This window comes from Lolium rigidum, unplaced genomic scaffold (assembly GCF_022539505.1).
Source record: "Lolium rigidum isolate FL_2022 unplaced genomic scaffold, APGP_CSIRO_Lrig_0.1 contig_20310_1, whole genome shotgun sequence".
In the NCBI taxonomy this organism is placed as follows: Eukaryota; Viridiplantae; Streptophyta; class Magnoliopsida; order Poales; family Poaceae; genus Lolium; species Lolium rigidum.
In genome coordinates, this window is record NW_025899960.1 from 88,708 (window position 1) to 105,041 (window position 16,334).

Below are 16,334 nucleotides of genomic sequence, written 5' to 3' on the forward strand. Positions count from 1 at the left end.
ATGGATGCTATGTGGCCAGCAAATTTCAGGTTAGTTCATCTGCCCATCCCTACCTAGCTGGTGCCTTGCTTCTAGCAAGAGCCTCAAAGGCGTCGCCTTGCAATGCACCTTGAACGCCTAGGCGTTGAGGCGCCCCCCTCGCCTTGGGATGCCTGGACGCCTTTGAAACCATGGTTCTGCTACATGTTCGCTTGCTGCCATTTTTATTTCAGATTGTAATTACTACTTATAATCATCCATATTACTTGTATTTCACTATCTCTTCGCTGAACTAGTGCACCTATACATCTGACAAGTGTATTAGGTGTGTTGGGGACACAAGAGGCTTCTTGTATCTTAATTGCAGGGTTGCTTGAGAGGGATATCTTTGACCTCTACCACCCTGAGTTCGATAAACCTTGGGTGATTCACTTAAGGGAAACTTGCTGCTGTTTCTACAAGCCTCTGCTCTTGGAGGCCCAACACTGTCTACAAGAATAGAAGCACACGTAGACATCAGTGTTCCCCATGACAGCATGGTTATGACACAATTAGCAACTTATAAGAACTAAAAATGCATAAGACATAATACTTACCGCAATAGTTTTTAGACTACTTTTCCTTGAGCTATAATTTACACAAAACAGGTGATAATTTTTGAATGTTTAAAGGTAGCACACAAGCAATTTACTTTGGAGTGGCGGTAAAATATCACATATAGGTAGATATGGTGGACACAATTGGTAACTTTGGTTTTTAGTTGTTGGATGCACGAGTAGAGCTCATACTCAGTACATGTGAAGGCTAGCAAAAGAGTGGAAGCGACCAACTAAGAGAGCAATAATGGCCATAATCATACATACCGACAAAAGATTATCAGTCAAAGCATAAAGTGATATTACAAGTCTAAAACTAAATGATCATAGAGGCTTTAGTTGACTGGTTATAGTCATAACATGGTGTAAGCATGCGCCAAGTCAACCCAATGAAGCATCAAAGGAAAATACAACAACATTATGCTTTTATGATAGAAACAACACATGATTTTTTCAATGACACATTATGCACTCTTAGCTACACCCTCCATACCAGATTAATGGGCAAATACGCACTTCGAGAAATAAGTTTGACTACTAGTTTGGTCAAAAAAATATGAAATACATGCCACAAAAATTATAACATTGGATTCGTATTCAAAAAATGTTTCCAATAATATAATTTTTGTGATATATATCTTATAGTTTGTTGACCAAATTAGTGCACGAGGGCGTGCAAAATTGGACGACTACGGGACAGGGCCGCTGCGGGTGCTTTGAGAACCGGTAGGGCCACAACGCGGAGGCTTTCCAGGCAACCAAATGGGCCAAAATCTGCTAGCCCGATGCGAGCCAAGGGCCGACCAGCCTACCGAATGCGCCCCTTGTGTTCGTTTTTTCCCGCTCCTCTCCTTTTCCTTTTCAAATTTTAAAATTTTCAGATATGAAAAATGTTGATATTTAAAAAATTTACATTTTAGAAATGGTTCGGACTTGGAAATATTCAAAATTTCAAATTTTCAAATTTTATAAATGCTCAAAAATTGAAATTATTCACATTCACAGATGGAAAAAAACGAAAATAGAAAAAGTTCACATTTAGAAGTGTTCAGATTTGAAAAATATCAAATTTTAAAAATGATAATTTTTTTGAAAATGTTCAGATTTAGAACCAGAAAACCCTGACTGGAAAATAGGAAAACCCAGAAAACCGATTCAAACCAGAAAAACATGAGAAAACCCGACTATAATGTTCTAGAACATTCGCAAAACTGGCCCGTTTGGAAACGCTAGTGATTAGGAAGTGAAGCGTTAAATAGGAATTGCCCGAGGATTGGGATCACAAAAGAAAGATGCGGAATTGACAAGCAGGCCTTGATTAATGGTTTGGGCCAAATAAAATAGGCCCACCTAATGTCCAAGACGTGGTAAGGGCATCTCCAGCGGCGCGATACATTTTAATGTCCGCGAGCGTCCGTTTGCGTCGCGCTGCGGACGCTAAAATGATCATTTTTGTCCGCGCATCCGTTTGCGTCTGGGGTCTGCTCCAGCGGGGCGACGCATTTTTTTTTTCCTTTTCTCAATTAAACATAGTTTCAAAATATTACATTACATTTTGAAACATGATTTTACATAAACTAACACATAGTTAGGAACATGGTTTACACAAACTAACACATAGTTTGAACCATGGTCGACACAAATATAAAAAATTTAAAAATAGAAGCCAGTTGTGTTGATTTCCGTATGTTCGCTGCCAAGAAAGAACATTCGAGGGCACACCCAATCACCCAAACTGGAAAATCTAGCGGGAGGAGATGGTGCCCTTGTTGGTTCTACCGATGAGGCGAACGGACGAAACCTCGACTACCGGCTTCGTCCGGCCCGTAGTCGGATTCGCCGCAAAGAAAGAACACTCGACGTTCTAACTATCGGTGTCGGAGCCGGAGTCGTCGGTGTGGTAGTGCTCGCGGCAGGCCGTGTCGTCGAACACCTTGACGATCATCTCGCCGTCCCCCTCGTAGAGGAAGGTGAGCCGGCAGCCGGGCTCGAGCGCGAGGTCGCGGGCGAACTTGTCCCACCCCGTGTGCGGGTACATCTTGCCTCGCCCGTCGAACAGGACCTCCACGGTCCAACGGCGAGAGTTGCAGCTGGCCTCCCGTAGCTGCAAGTGCGCCGGCTCGACGCCGTCGACGAACTCAGCGAACTTGTCCGGTAGCCGCTCGATGGCGAGTGGGTCGTCGTCGATGCGGAGGAGGAACTCGAAGCAGCGCTCCTCCCGCGAGGACGAGGAGGGCGCATGCGACAGCGAGCGTGGGGCCGTAGCTGCTCCACCACGGCGGCCCCTCCCCCGGCCACGGGGGCGCCCAGGGCCGCGGCCTCGACCGCCTCGCCGGCCACCAGGCCCGGCCATGGACTTCCTCGCGGGCTTGGCTGCGTCGCAGGAACACCTAGGCGGCGCTACGGTCGAGCTTTGTGGCGGCTAGGGTTTCTTTGGAGGTCTGGATGAGGAAGAAGAACGCGCGCCCCCTTTATATAGGTCGGCGGCATGCGGTGGCCGCGGGACGCGTGGCGTCGCCATTAACCTGGTTGGCGGAGGTGGGCGGCCGCTCGGCAGCCGAGGCATCATCGCCATTAGCGTGGCGCAGAGTGCCGAAGCGACGCAGCTTTGCAGTCGCTGGCGCGTTTGAGAAGACGCATCGACGCAGGGTCGCTGCTAGGCGGGCCAGCCGAAACGTTCGCCAGACACGAGCGGACGTTTCCGGACGTCCGCTGAGACGCATCCGAGGCGCATATTTGGGCCAGGTTTGCGTCTCCGCGGACGGCCCGGTCACTTTGCGTCGCCCCGCTGGAACATGTCCCAGACTTTGAATTATTTAGTTTAAAACCTATACTAGTATGTCAATTATTTTATTGTCATAACGACCATATAATAACTAATAAGTAATTAATTAATTTCAATTTCGTTGGAGGGAATCGTGGCGGCCGCCGCCTGGACGGGCAATGGACGAGGAGTCGAGTGCGCTGGGTTCACGGAATGGACGGGGAGTCGGGTACGCGCCCCTCTCCCACCCCTCCCACCCTCTCTCTCTCCACCTCTCCTCTTCTGCCTGTTGACCGAGGAAGACTGGGCCGAACCCGACCCTTCTCCGGCGGCTCTGCCGGCCGGAGGTGGGGAGGGGGACGCGCCGAAGTAGATGCTAGGCGTAGATTTAGGGTTCTCGGCAAGATGTCGTGGTTTTGGAGTCGAGTACCAGCAATGCTGGGCGAGATCTAGTGCGGGTGGTGGTGGCGGCGGCGCGGCAAAGTGCTCCGGCGGTCGGAGACGGAGGCGCTTCGTTCCCTCCCAGAAATCTCCATCAATAAGTCCATGGTTTGTTCCTTTCCGCTGCTCTCCACAACCTCTCCTTATGTTCTTCTCCCGCCGGCCGACCGAGGTGGTGAGGGGTGGGGAAGAACTGGCACGGGCGGTTGTGATTCAGACAGGAACAAGGACCTCTACCCCCGGGTGATTCAGTGCAACACCGGTGGGCGGCCGAAGAGTGGATGCGTCAAGCCCCCGAGGTGGGGGTGGATCTCGTCTATTCTTCCTGGCGAGGCCCGTGGAAATAATCACCTTTGGTCGCAGAGCTGCGTCCTCGACGTCCTCGACATCAACCTGGCCGTCCGTGGCGGCGAGGAGGAAGATGAAGACGGCGACGATGGTGTTGGCTTCTGTAGACAATATGTCCGGGATTTCCGAAATTTGGAAGCAACATCGACTCAGTGTCGTTTGTTAAAGCCGGTGAGCTCCGGCATCCTTTTAACCTCCATCGGAGGCCTTCTTCTAGGTCAGCGGCCGCACTCAACGTCGGTACTGAAGCAAGTGGTTTCATCCCCGTGGCGGTGCAGCTGACCTCTGGCTCGGCAGAGGAGATAGGGAGGGACCTGACTGCTTTTCAGATAGGTTATCTCCACAAAATCTGGGGACCTATGTACCATTTTCTCAATCTTATGAGGTCTTCTGTAATATTATGCACCTCCACTGTTTGTGTTTAATATAAGCTTTCAAGCCCTTCCAGGCTCTCCTTGTTCAAAAAAAAAAAACGGAGAGTCGGGTCGCGATGGAGTGGCTCCTTTATGACTCTTCTTTTTCCAAGAAGGAAGCTGTACATCGTAACTGCCCAAGCCAATCGCTTCGTGGCTCACCAAGCTTGCAGTTTTGCCCAGCTCAGATACGATTTCATCGCTAAACTTGCTCTCGCGCAAGAGCGGAGCGGCATCGAAGCCCGGGCAAGCGCCGTGCGGCGGGGACGCTGCGTCCGCCCGTGTCCTGAATTGCTCCACTTCACGAATAAGAGAACATGTGAACCGTATCAACTATATATTTACGGTAATGCCCTGATACAAGTCGAAAAAACAAACCGATCATATTCCTGAAGTGGAAGGGTAAAGTTTTAGTCTCTCTTACCTTTTAAGGTATTGAAGGTGTAAAACTAGATATTAATGTATGCTTCAAATTAAGGAAGGCAAACAAACCATGGTGGCTTCGCCATCTTGCAAGGTTGCGAAGAGGCTTGAATAGTGTGTCGAATACAGGGAATTTCATAGATAAATAGAGTTCATGTCTGCAGAGTTCTCGACATGATATTAGGGAGAGAGACGAGCGCAGCAAGAAGAAAAGAAATTGCGCCTTAAAATAAACATTCTATTATGTTTTCGAAAGAATTCCACGCAGAAGGATCCTTTGCTTTCATTTATTACAGCTACCACTAAACCTTTGATGCTTTATTTCTGTCAATAGTGACTGATTAAATGGATAGATCGAACAAGCTAAAACTTAATTTTAAATAGCGGGTGTAGTTAACAAAAACAAAGCTACGATAAGAAAATTTTAGTTCGGTTTCCCAATAAGGCTTTGAAAGGTAGATGCATACTCGATTCACAAGAGATTGTCCACCCATCCACATTCTCCAGCCCTTGTGAACTATGGTGTGCTCCGTTGGGAACAAGATCCTACAATTTCCAGAGGATTTGAATCTTAAGGAATTTTTCCTAGAGAAGCCCATCCGATCATAGGATTGGGCCTACCAAAAATTCTTATGGGATCTGTCCCTGTCCCCCTAATTTCATATGATTCTCAACATGAGTTCACACCTCATTTTAATTTTTCATTTTTGAAGTCCAATGCACCTTCACTCTATCTCTCTACTCTCTCTCTCCCATGAATCCTCGAAAAAACATTGCGTTTATTTTCGTGTGCACGATTCAAAGGTAACCTTGCAAAACTACCGCGTCCTGAAATCATGTATGAATAATTCGTAAAAGAAGGGAAAAATCATGTAGGAATTCACCACAGGCGACATCTGAATCCCACCTTTTCAAGATCTTGCAATCCAAAAAAAAATCCCATAATGATATCCACATATAGAAATCGCCACTCCAGCTATTTTTAGAGACATTGTACCATTTCATAGAAGAAAATAATACTATGATTTACACAAATCAATAAATCATTTCCACGTAGCGGGGCTAAAATCCCGGTCACTTTCTTGCCGATTTCTCCGGTCCAGCTGACCGAAAGAGCTGAGCTGAGCTGGACGCGGCCGTCCAAGCTCACCACCGCTGCTTCGCTTCCACTACTACTTGTCAGCAGCTCCAGCTGCCCCCACCTCCTCTCCTCATCTTCGCCCCCACCACCGCGACACGCTCCGCCCGCGATCTCCACGCGCCTCGTCTGCCCGGAGATCCCCACAGGTAAATCATCATCCGCTCTTGATTCCAGACAATTCTCCGGATCTCAAGCTCAACTAAGCTCTTCTGCTCTCCGATCTTGCCCAGCCAGCCATGTCTTCCTCGGACAACCCCGACACGGTCACCGACCGCGGCCTGTTCGGCGGCAGCAGCAAGAAGGACGAGGACAAGAAGAAAGCGGAGGACAAGGAGGAGGACGGCGGCGGCGGGTTCATCGAGAAAGTCAAGGACTTCATCCACGACATCGGCGAGAAGATCGAGGAGGCGGTCGGGTTCGGCAAGCCGTCGGCGGACGTCTCCGGGATCCACGTCCCGCACATCGGCCTCCACCGCGCGGACCTCGTCATCGACGTGCTCATCAAGAACCCCAACCCGGTGCCCATCCCGCTGGTCGACATCGACTACCTCATCGACAGCGACGGCCGGAAGCTCGTCGCCGGCCTCATCCCGGACGCCGGCACCATCCACGCGCATGGCGAGGAGACGGTCAAGATCCCGATCTCCATCTCCTTCGACGACATCAAGGACACCTACGGCGACATCAAGCCGGGCAGCATCATCCCCTACCTCGTCCGCGTCGTCCTCCTCGTCGACGTCCCCGTCTTCGGCCGGATCAAGATCCCGCTCCAGAAGGACGGCAAGATCCCCGTCCCCTACAAGCCCGACGTGGACGTCGACAAGATCAAGTTCCACCACTTCTCCTTCGAGGAGACCACCGCCACCATCCACCTCAGCCTCGAGAACAAGAACGACTTCGACCTCGGCCTCAACCTGCTCCAGTACGAGATGTGGCTCGGCGACGACAGCGTCGTCAACGCCGAGCTCACCGAGTCCACCAAGATCGACAAGCAGGGCATCACCAAGATGCAGATCCCCTTCAAGTTCAGGCCAAAGGACCTCGGCTCCGCCGTCTGGGACATGATCAGGGGCAGGGGCACTGGCTACACCATCAAGGGCAAGATCGATGTCGATACTCCCTTTGGGAACATGAAGCTGCCCATCGACAAAGTCGGCGGAACCACTAAGCTCAAGAAGGACGATGACGACGACGATGATGAGGTATATATCAAAATGCATTAAGATGCTCCTCTGTTCATTGGCTCATTGCATCTTCCATGCTGCTTTGCAATCACCGTGTACTAGCTAGGCCAGTTTAGTCTCACTTTGACTAGGATGATTGACAATGGAAGAAATAACGATGCATTGCTTTTCAGTTACATGAGTGCAATAGCTCAACTATAATCCTCCGATGACAGATTGTTACATTAACACCTTACTTGTTGCTGTTTGTGCAATCACGGCATTACTAGTTAGACCAGTTTCAGTACGAAGCTAGCTGACTCACAGGGCCTGGCAAAGTTTCACTACTATCACTTAGTCTAGCTTTTGCCCACAAAATTAGCTGATTAAATCATAAACAGAGCTATAATTTCAGTGGTGCCTGCAAAGCCTGGGCAACTGCCCGGAGTTGCCGGGCTGAAGCTCCGCTTCTGACCAGTTTAGTCTTGTGTTGACTTAGAAATGGAAGAAATCGTGTTGATATGTTGTTGGGCTATAGCGAGTGATTATAGCCCTCTTCTGAATTTCAATGGGAGTCTGACGCTAAAAATAGTACATGGATGAAAAAAAAAGAATTGCATTGCTGCATCGAATGTACACTCATAAAACATTGCATGTTCGGCCGGTTTTGTTCTCCTAAAGCTCTATATCAGTCGAAACTTGCTAATGTGAATATTTTTGTTTATTTGTTATGCTGAAATTATGATTTGCAAATGGCAGATATACCACATGATCATGTTGCACTGTTCACAATGTTGTGACACCTGTTGAGGACAAACTTACGAATCATAATTATGCAGTATTAGTTTTGAGCTAAAAACCATGAGACCTGGAACTCCTACCTTGGAAATACCAAATCATGTGAAGAACATATGAAAGAAGAGCGGTAGAAATGAGTTCAGACATTTACTATGTACAACTAACTTAGTATAATAGAAATAGCTGAATTTCGATAAATTGGTTCTGGAGCCTTGCTAATCTCTTCATTTGAACTGATCTTGCAGGAGTGAAGTACTGTTACTGAACATACAAGGTCCTGCAAGGGAATGACTACCCATGCCCTTAGCGCCAGCTGAATACCTTTGTTGATGGCATCGTCTGAACATCGTCCGCGTTTTATGCTTCGCTGCAGCGGTGCTCAGTGTTCTTTGTGGAAACTCGTGTAGTGTGTATTCTTCCTGTGTTAACTTTGTGTCTAGTGGAAACGAACCTGAGAATAAAATTCCATCACCCCTTGTTGTTTGTGGGGTTAGCCAAATATTGTGTTCATGCCTGCTCTTTTTTCACCCTGAATTACCGCAGATTATACCTCGAGTCGTTCAGCAAATACAACTTTATTTTTTCATATAAACAAATACATACGTGTTGTTACCTAGCCCCACAGGAAGTACAGCTCTCTTTTCATATAAACAAATACATACAGCTCATGGCTTTCTACTCTGCAGGATTATGATCAAACGAAACAAAAAAAGATTCAGAGATTTTGTGGTCTCTCCCTCTACGAACTGCTTCCCTACGATGTCCAGACTTCCATTTCCAATGAAAACCGTTGTTTCCATTGACAGTCTGTGGTCGAACCGGCAACCCTGACCTACTGATCAAACATCAGTTGAGGCGCTCCTCCCCTGTGCAAAAATATACACCTCTCTCCCCCCTTGTAAATTGTTGTTACAGCAGCTCGATGCGATTGATACATCGATCAACTTTGGTGGTCATTTCTTCCTCCGCTCTTGTTCCTCCAACCGATTCCGAAGATCTTTCAAACTTTGAACTACTTTTGGTTTCAGCTTGTTCTGGAAAATCTTTCCTTGTAACGATGTTGACCTGGCAAGCAGAAAGCCCAATCTAATCAGCGGCTAAGTTCTAAATAGAATGTAGGCCGTTACTAAGTGGTTTCCCCTCGATGCTCAAAGGAAACAAGACACTGAACCTGGTTTCCTTCAGCTCTTCATCAAGCTCCAGTTCTGATTCTTTTATCTGCAGAACCATACGGCAGATAGTTTGTTGTCAGGCAATCTGCACAGGGAATATGGAACTCCCCTGTTAGATAATTGCATAGGCGTGAAAGTAATAGGTTCTGTTTCTTGCTAGCATATTTACAGTGCCCGGCTTCATGTTCACATTGACGTAATCATGCAAATGGCCCGAGTCCGACCTTTTAATATCATGACTTTAAGAACAAAAACGTAGCTACCATAGCTATGCCAAGACATTTGGTCAGAATATAAGAGGATAAATTTACATCAGCAAAATGGATATAAGAATCTCTTTGACCAGCAAAATGCAAAACATAGTCATTCAAACAATTGATGTCCACTCATGTAAAATATAGTAACAACTAACCTCTTTGACCAGTCTTTTGGAGCTCCAAATAAGAGCACCCTACAAAAAAGAAACAGTTATGAGAAAAGCTTTAGATGATCAAGGGAAATTCTAATAAAAGAAACTCCGATCAATATCCTCGTCTACGCAGAAATAAAGTTTCAACAGTTTCCTAGATTCATGTAGTTCAGGTTAGTAACACTCTTACAAATGCATATACACATTTTGTTAATACTTCAAATTATCCTCAATGGCATGTCTTTTTAGGCAATCTCTTTGGAAGGCAATGGTTAGTTTTTGCACATAAGAACTAATCCTTCTGTTTTTCAGAAGACCTATGCTACCATACGAATTTTCTAAATGCTTCCAATAAAAACTGCAGCGGGACTTAGCAAGAAAGGCACACTATCTAAGTCCATGCACTGGTACATCAATGTCTGATTGCAGGCAGGAGCCAATATGAGAAGGTAATGAGGCGAAAACATACTTCACCGTGTGATAACACTATCTAAGTCCATGCACTGGTACATCAATGTCTGATTGCAGGCAGGAGCCAATATGAGAAGGTAATGAGGCGAAAACATACTTCACCGTGTGATAACTGTTGCTCCAGTACATCCGACGTTACAACCCAGACCTTTGGACATCCATCTGCCACCAAAGCTTCAACCTACGTTGGTATTAAGAACCAGTATAAGAAGCTATTGGTGACATCACACACATAAGCTTCAACCTACGTTGGACGTCCATGCCAATTTTATTAATAAGTCACTTATTGGTGATTTGGTGGCACACATGAAAGTTTACTACAACCATCCTTGAGCTTAATAGGACAACAGTTCACAAAAAATGCTCTTAACATGAAAATACAGCAGGGGAGAACCTAGAGTGCATCAATTTCAGATTAGCATAAATCTTGCACTAGAATAATCATTGTAGTGATTTCCGTTTGAAAATAAAGGGAGATATGAACAGTTAGGCATGAATGTGCAGCTAGTAAATATGCGCATCACTGGGACATCCCTGCTGGTTGAAATTGACTCAACTATTTTCTAATATAATTTTCTTTTGAAAAATAATTTTCCTAATATAAACAGATTAGTCATGCATTCTTCATAGAATCAGGACTTTGTCTATTAAATTTAAATCTTTGCATGAACTTTACACTGGTGTAAATGCATGGGACTAATCAACTAGGAACTGTAGGGCATCCTTCCTTCTGAGGAAAAAACTTCACAGTTTACCTCCTTCTCAATCCAACAATCAGCAGATAAGTCAGCAGAATATACCACATCAACCCTGTTCCATGAGGCAAAATTGGTTTATCAAGTTTCGGAACATAGAGAAATATGAGCTTACGGGGCATTAGCATTTAAGGGAAATATCTAGCACAAAGAGTCAATCTAGATGTTGGGATATAGTTTAACAAAGTAATACCTTACCCTCTATAAGTTTCAGTATGTGTAGATTGCCCAGACATTGCAGCATCAAAAACGACCACAACTTTTACCTCTGCAAGCATAATAGCAACGAATGATATAAGATAGCTGACGTAAAAGAAATCGGCATGGCCCTTTGAGAGGATATTATGCATTACTGTTACACTTTTACAGAGTTAAAGGAGATTATGTTCTACACTTAGGTAGATATTAATTGCCCAGATTATGTTCTACACTTGGGGTAGATATTGATTGTCTTTCTCTACAGATCAGGGAATAAGCAGCACACCAGCCTATCAGTTCCTAACAGTAAATACAAAACATAGTTGAGACCTGTGACCTTTTTTGTTTGAAAATCATAGTTCAACCACACATAATGGTTTAATCCTCAGGTACAAACCTCTTACTGCGCTGAACGATACCAGCTCATCAATGAGCATTTGCCTTGCAATTCCTTGATTCCCATTCAAGAAATCAGCTTTAAGCTTTCCCCAGTATCCACATACGTTGTAGCCATCCACAAGGATAACCGGGGACGCAATCTCCAAGCCATCATTTGTGCTAGATGAAACGATAGGACAAAGTCAGAAGACCCATCAAATCACCTCCCTACAAGCTAAGCAAGGCACTGACTGCGAAAGGGAAGACAAATCCTGACCATGTCAGAGTGGCGGAAGGATCCTCGTAGAAGTCTGTGTCGTCGGGGAGCACTTCCTTCATGACTTTCTTTTTGCGGAACCTAGTCGCGGGCTGACGCCCAGTCGTTTGCTTCCTTTCAAAGTCCTGAAAACAAGCTGTTAAATGCCTGCCAAATGAGTGGTGTACTAGACTGCAGGATAGGACAGTAACTATTGGCTGTTTCAGGTATATCTGATTCTGAACACACTACCACTATGTGCATCTGATAAACTGACTCAACGAGGTTCTGTTTCTATCTCTAAACCTGGGGCTGATCTTGCATGCTTCGCTAGGTGCAACTAACACTAGCCGCAGCAAATCACAGATTTCAACGAGGGGAACAGATAGTACGAGACTGTGATGCAGGAGGGGAAAGCCCTGTATTTTACCTTCCAGAACTTCAAAATCCTCAGGTTGTGCTTCACATTGGAGGTGATCCGAGGAGCAGGCCGCCGATCAGAGACCTGCAAACAAACGAACAGCCAGCGTGTGAGGACACCGTCCCCCGGCATGTATCCCGTTTCCAAGACAAGAACTCTCGATTGGGAATTCGGAGACGAAGGCAATGGTAGTTTTCCCACGGTTCCGTCTTTTTTTTTGTTTTTGTTTTGACAAATGACACATTTCCCTCGTTAATGGAACATCGGTGAGAACATGAGACGATTCGGTCCCTCTTCCAGCGCGCTATTCGTGAGAGATGAGGCGACGAACTTTACTGTGCTGGACTACTAGATTGCGGCAGGAAGCTGCGGCCTGCGGGAAGGGATTGACCTGACCGGAGGAGGCGCCGCCTTTGGCGCCCTTGGAGCCCCTGCCCTTGTCCTTGGCCATGACCACCACAATGGAGGTCGCCGAGTAGGCCGCCGATCCCACCATCCCTCTCCGCCGCCGCCGCCCTCCCGCCTCTGCCGCCGCCGTCGCCGTACGTGTATGTGTGTGTGTGTGGTGGAGGCCGCGCGGAAGGAAAGAAGAGGTGTGGGTGCCACTACCACTGGGGAGGAAGACGGAAACGAGTGGTCGCGTGGTCAGCGTGCCACTGTGGCTTGCGAGCCCGCCCCCTCTTCCAGGCCGTCCAACCGTGTCTTGAGATTTGCCACGGCTTCATTTTTGGACTGCCTAAATTCAAAGAGAATACATAGGGCAAACCAATATCATATCCATACACTTCAAAAAGAAAGATCATATCTGGTGGATGTAAAATTTTATCAATATCCGTAACTAAGGGTATGAAACTTTACCCGCGCCGGGTACCCGTATCCATTGGATAACAAACGGATAGATCAAATAGCTAGTACACACAAGTTGTTCAAAATTTTACATTCGTCGGTAGTATATTTGACTAAAAGTTAGTTATCTCAACTCAATAACTATACATGAGGCTCTGACTAACCCTTCTTGCTGGGCTGCATTAGTTGGAGCTCTACAAGTCTGCACGCAAGATATAAACGGGTAGGCTATGGGTATAGCTGTGAGCATATACATATATCCATGCCCTATTAATAATTTGACGGATAGGGTGTCAGTATTATCTATGAATATAAACATATGCTTATATGTTGTTGTGCGGGTACATGTGTCGGGTAAAATTACCGTCCTTGGACCCAAGAGATTTTCTACATATTATTAAAAAGGATTTTTTTTTTGACACAAATACAGTAGGAAAAGGCTCCCTACTGTGTCATTTTTATATTAAATGATGGGGGAATATTTACAATGGAGAGTCACTTATTACATGTTCATAGGGTGTCAATCCATGATTGCATCCCTTCCTTAAGACTAGGCTTAGCTCTATACATAGTAAGAGTGAAAGTGGCTCTAAATTTGCCAATACATCTCTGAATATTTGGCAGAATCCCATTAAAAATAGCATCGTTCCTTTAGTCCCAAATACTCCAACATCCTATGATCATTATTTCCATAAAGAAATCCAAGGACATCCTCCTTTTGGCATCATTCATCATTTCGTAGAGATCCAAATCAACATTATTAAAAAGGAATTTGTAATACCAATTCATAAACATTGTTTTTTGTCTTCTAATCAGATCTTTTCATATAACTTTTATCATGTAATCCAATTGATGGCCGATTCATGTTTCATTCAAAGGGTGGACATGCACCCTATATACACGATAAGATTATTTGGGACAATAATTTGCGGGAACAAGTTGAATAGGAAAACACATAGGAGTTGGTATCATGGTTTCTTGAGTTCTACATAAAATTAAAAGCCAAAGTAATGTGCAACAAATGCTAGTTGGTTGCATCACAATAGAAATATATGTTTTTGTAAGCAATTGTTTGGTCCCCGAGCCACATTTTGCCAAACAAGTATGACCGATAAATTAGGTGTAATAAAATATGTTAAAAGTTGGTAAAATTAACTGCATGTTAGATAGATCATATAGACAGTGAGACCTAGTACAACTACTTCTCAAACTTCGAGAGTACCCGTGTACATATATACCGTATGCCGCACAGAAAGGTGCCACTATCCCATCTCGCCCCGTTCTTCTGTCACGATCTCATCTCTCCCCATCGCCGGTGACCATGTTCGTCGGGAAGTTGACCCCACGTCAAGGCCGACCGTTCCTCCTTCCTCTTCACCACCGGCTCTGGCGAAGGCGATCGCCCAAGCACCGGTCAAACCGTCCGCAAGGCGGTGCTGCGGAAAAGCCAAAATATTCATTGGTCTATCCGGCCAAGAGGATGCCAGAAAGTCCGACGCGTGTCTAGTGAGACTGTTAAAAAGGGAGCTACACAGTCGAGCCACACACTCTAGCTAGTCTCGCGACACACTGCGCTGCCATGTCGCCCTCAAGTGCCTCGTGGCCAGCAAGCACCGTGTTGCCGTGCTTCCCGACTGTCGGCCACGACCCCCACCGACGATGAGCTGATAACGGCATACATACATACTACTCCTACCTATCAAGTATGCTACATATCTATGCAAATAAGTTGAGCCATACGATTTTTCGTAGAGGCCAACATATACCCGTTTAGTACTCCCTTTTTAACTGTGAAGCGGTATCGACCGGAGCAGTCTTTGTGTTTGAGTTTCTCTGATTTTAGAGAGAGGATTGTACTTGAGCAAATGCCATATATAATAAAGCGTGTTGATTCTAAGTGTGGCAGGAAAGAATCAGCTGTCCGTTAGTTTCGAATCAATAGAAATTTTATATTGGAAATTCAAGCATATCACATTATAGATTAAATTTCTATAGTTTCCAATTCAATATAGTAATCCCTCCGTTCCTTTTTAATTGACTCAAATTTAGTACAAAATTGTACTAAATCTGAGTCAATTAAGAAAGAACGGAGGGAGTACAATCATACACATCACTATAGGAAAATCTCCAAAGTAATATAGTTCTTAAAAATCTCTGTAAAATTCGTTTGGACCAAATATGACATGCTGTTTTTTCCCTTATTCATTTGGATTTACACGATAGCTCTGCCAAATTTTGCACGTACCTCGGCTGACACGTCATTGCTGCAGCTCTAAAACTCATGAGAAGACACAGCCTGGTTGGGTGGCTCCGGTTTAAAGGTTCTTATTTTTTTCAATCCATCTTCATTAGTGTTCTGCTCCTCCCATCTTGCCCATCAACCAAATCAATCATTTGTTTAGGTCAAACCGTAGTTTAAGGTGCAACCGATGATGCTTTATATTTTCTGTTGAGAGACGATTCCGAGATCATCTTCCCAGCTCAGCAATGCGGGGCGCTGGCAAGTTTTAGCCTCGGATAAGCAATTGCTCCAAATTGTGCCTTTGGTTGAGGAATCTTTTATTTCTTCTTCTTTTCTTAGTGGGATATTGCTAGGCACACATCACATTACATCAAGGTGTGTCTACATCTCTGAGACATAAAAAGATAAGCGATAGATTGATGGAATATATATGTAGTGTACCTTTTTTTTTCACTCGTATGGTGTGTATTTGCCTGATGTACTTTGAAAGGAATGCGCACACTCAATTATTCAGCTGATAGCTTCAAGGACCAAATGAGCTAAATAATTGCCTTTGTCCTCCATCTTACACGTGCTTAGGTTATTTCGTTTATTTTCTTCTAGTTTGAATAAATGCTACTAGGTGGTCCATCGCCGACATGCCCCCTCTCCCTCCCGCCACCATCGGCCAACCTATAGCCCAATCCAACACGGCCGCCGCGTTGCGAATCATGGCTCCTTGCTTAATCTGCCGCTTTCGCCTAAGCCGACCAAGTGGAAGCAGTAATGAAACCATTCAATGACAAGAGGTAGTCATCATCGACACAAACAGTTGTAGAGTTCAATGACCATCACCTTGATGCACATACTCGTCAGTCTTCTTTCTTGCCAGTCGTTGCATTTCACAAAATTTTGCATGTATATATTATCCACAATGCCAACATACTTGAGGCACAATCACATAATGACACGAGAGTGTACAATGGTTAGCACACGCGATAGCTAATAACTTGTCTATCACTCGGAGTTAGTCTAAAATGCATTATGACATACTAACGACGGCAATCATTGGTCGCACTCCAAATTATGCATTACATTAGTAGTAGTCTATCGTTATACCACCGTACACAAATCTTGCGTG

General features: G+C 45.4%; 2 protein-coding genes across 5 annotated transcripts; one reads left to right on the plus strand and one right to left on the minus strand.

Moving 5' to 3' along the window:
- The first annotated feature begins 6,150 nt into the window (after window positions 1-6,150).
- Window positions 6,151-8,565, plus strand: LOC124680586. 2 transcript variants are annotated; one of them, XM_047215651.1, is made up of 3 exons: window positions 6,151-6,251; window positions 6,336-7,307; window positions 8,312-8,565. In XM_047215651.1, exons 2-3 carry the CDS (start codon window positions 6,342-6,344, stop codon window positions 8,315-8,317), a joined length of 972 nt encoding a protein of 323 aa, XP_047071607.1. In that variant the 5' UTR covers window positions 6,151-6,251; window positions 6,336-6,341; the 3' UTR covers window positions 8,318-8,565. The 2 variants fall into 2 exon arrangements, with proteins under 2 accessions (XP_047071607.1, XP_047071608.1); XM_047215652.1 differs by having other exon boundaries at window positions 6,340-7,307.
- A 60-nt stretch (window positions 8,566-8,625) lies between these two features.
- On the minus strand, window positions 8,626-12,630 carry LOC124680587 (uncharacterized protein YacP). Of its 3 annotated transcripts, none has more exons than XM_047215653.1 (10): window positions 12,518-12,630; window positions 12,136-12,210; window positions 11,727-11,851; window positions 11,469-11,629; window positions 11,072-11,141; window positions 10,874-10,928; window positions 10,216-10,299; window positions 9,651-9,689; window positions 9,238-9,284; window positions 8,626-9,131 (listed from the first exon to the last, which is right to left on the minus strand). In XM_047215653.1, exons 1-10 carry the CDS (start codon window positions 12,620-12,622, stop codon window positions 9,020-9,022), a joined length of 873 nt encoding a protein of 290 aa, XP_047071609.1. In that variant the 5' UTR covers window positions 12,623-12,630; the 3' UTR covers window positions 8,626-9,019. The 3 variants fall into 3 exon arrangements, 2 of the variants coding, with proteins under 2 accessions (XP_047071609.1, XP_047071610.1); XR_006995530.1 differs by having other exon boundaries at window positions 9,030-9,131; window positions 9,238-9,323; XM_047215654.1 differs by lacking the exons at window positions 8,626-9,131; window positions 9,238-9,284; window positions 9,651-9,689 and adding an exon at window positions 9,870-10,064 and having other exon boundaries at window positions 10,164-10,299.
- Window positions 12,631-16,334: the final 3,704 nt, after the last annotated feature.

Bases quoted from the DNA above. Each gene is read 5' to 3' on its own strand.
- LOC124680587 (XM_047215653.1), bottom strand. From the start codon at position 12,622: ATGGTGGGATCGGCGGCCTACTCGGCGACCTCCATTGTGGTGGTCATG. The intron at 11,630-11,726 runs GTCAGGATTTGT...CGTTTCATCTAG, and splicing joins CCTTCCGCCACTCTGACATG to CACAAATGATGGCTTGGAGA. The intron at 10,929-11,071 runs GTAAGGTATTAC...CTCATGGAACAG, and splicing joins CATACTGAAACTTATAGAGG to GGTTGATGTGGTATATTCTG.
- LOC124680586 (XM_047215651.1), top strand. From the start codon at position 6,342: ATGTCTTCCTCGGACAACCCCGACACGGTCACCGACCGCGGCCTGTTC.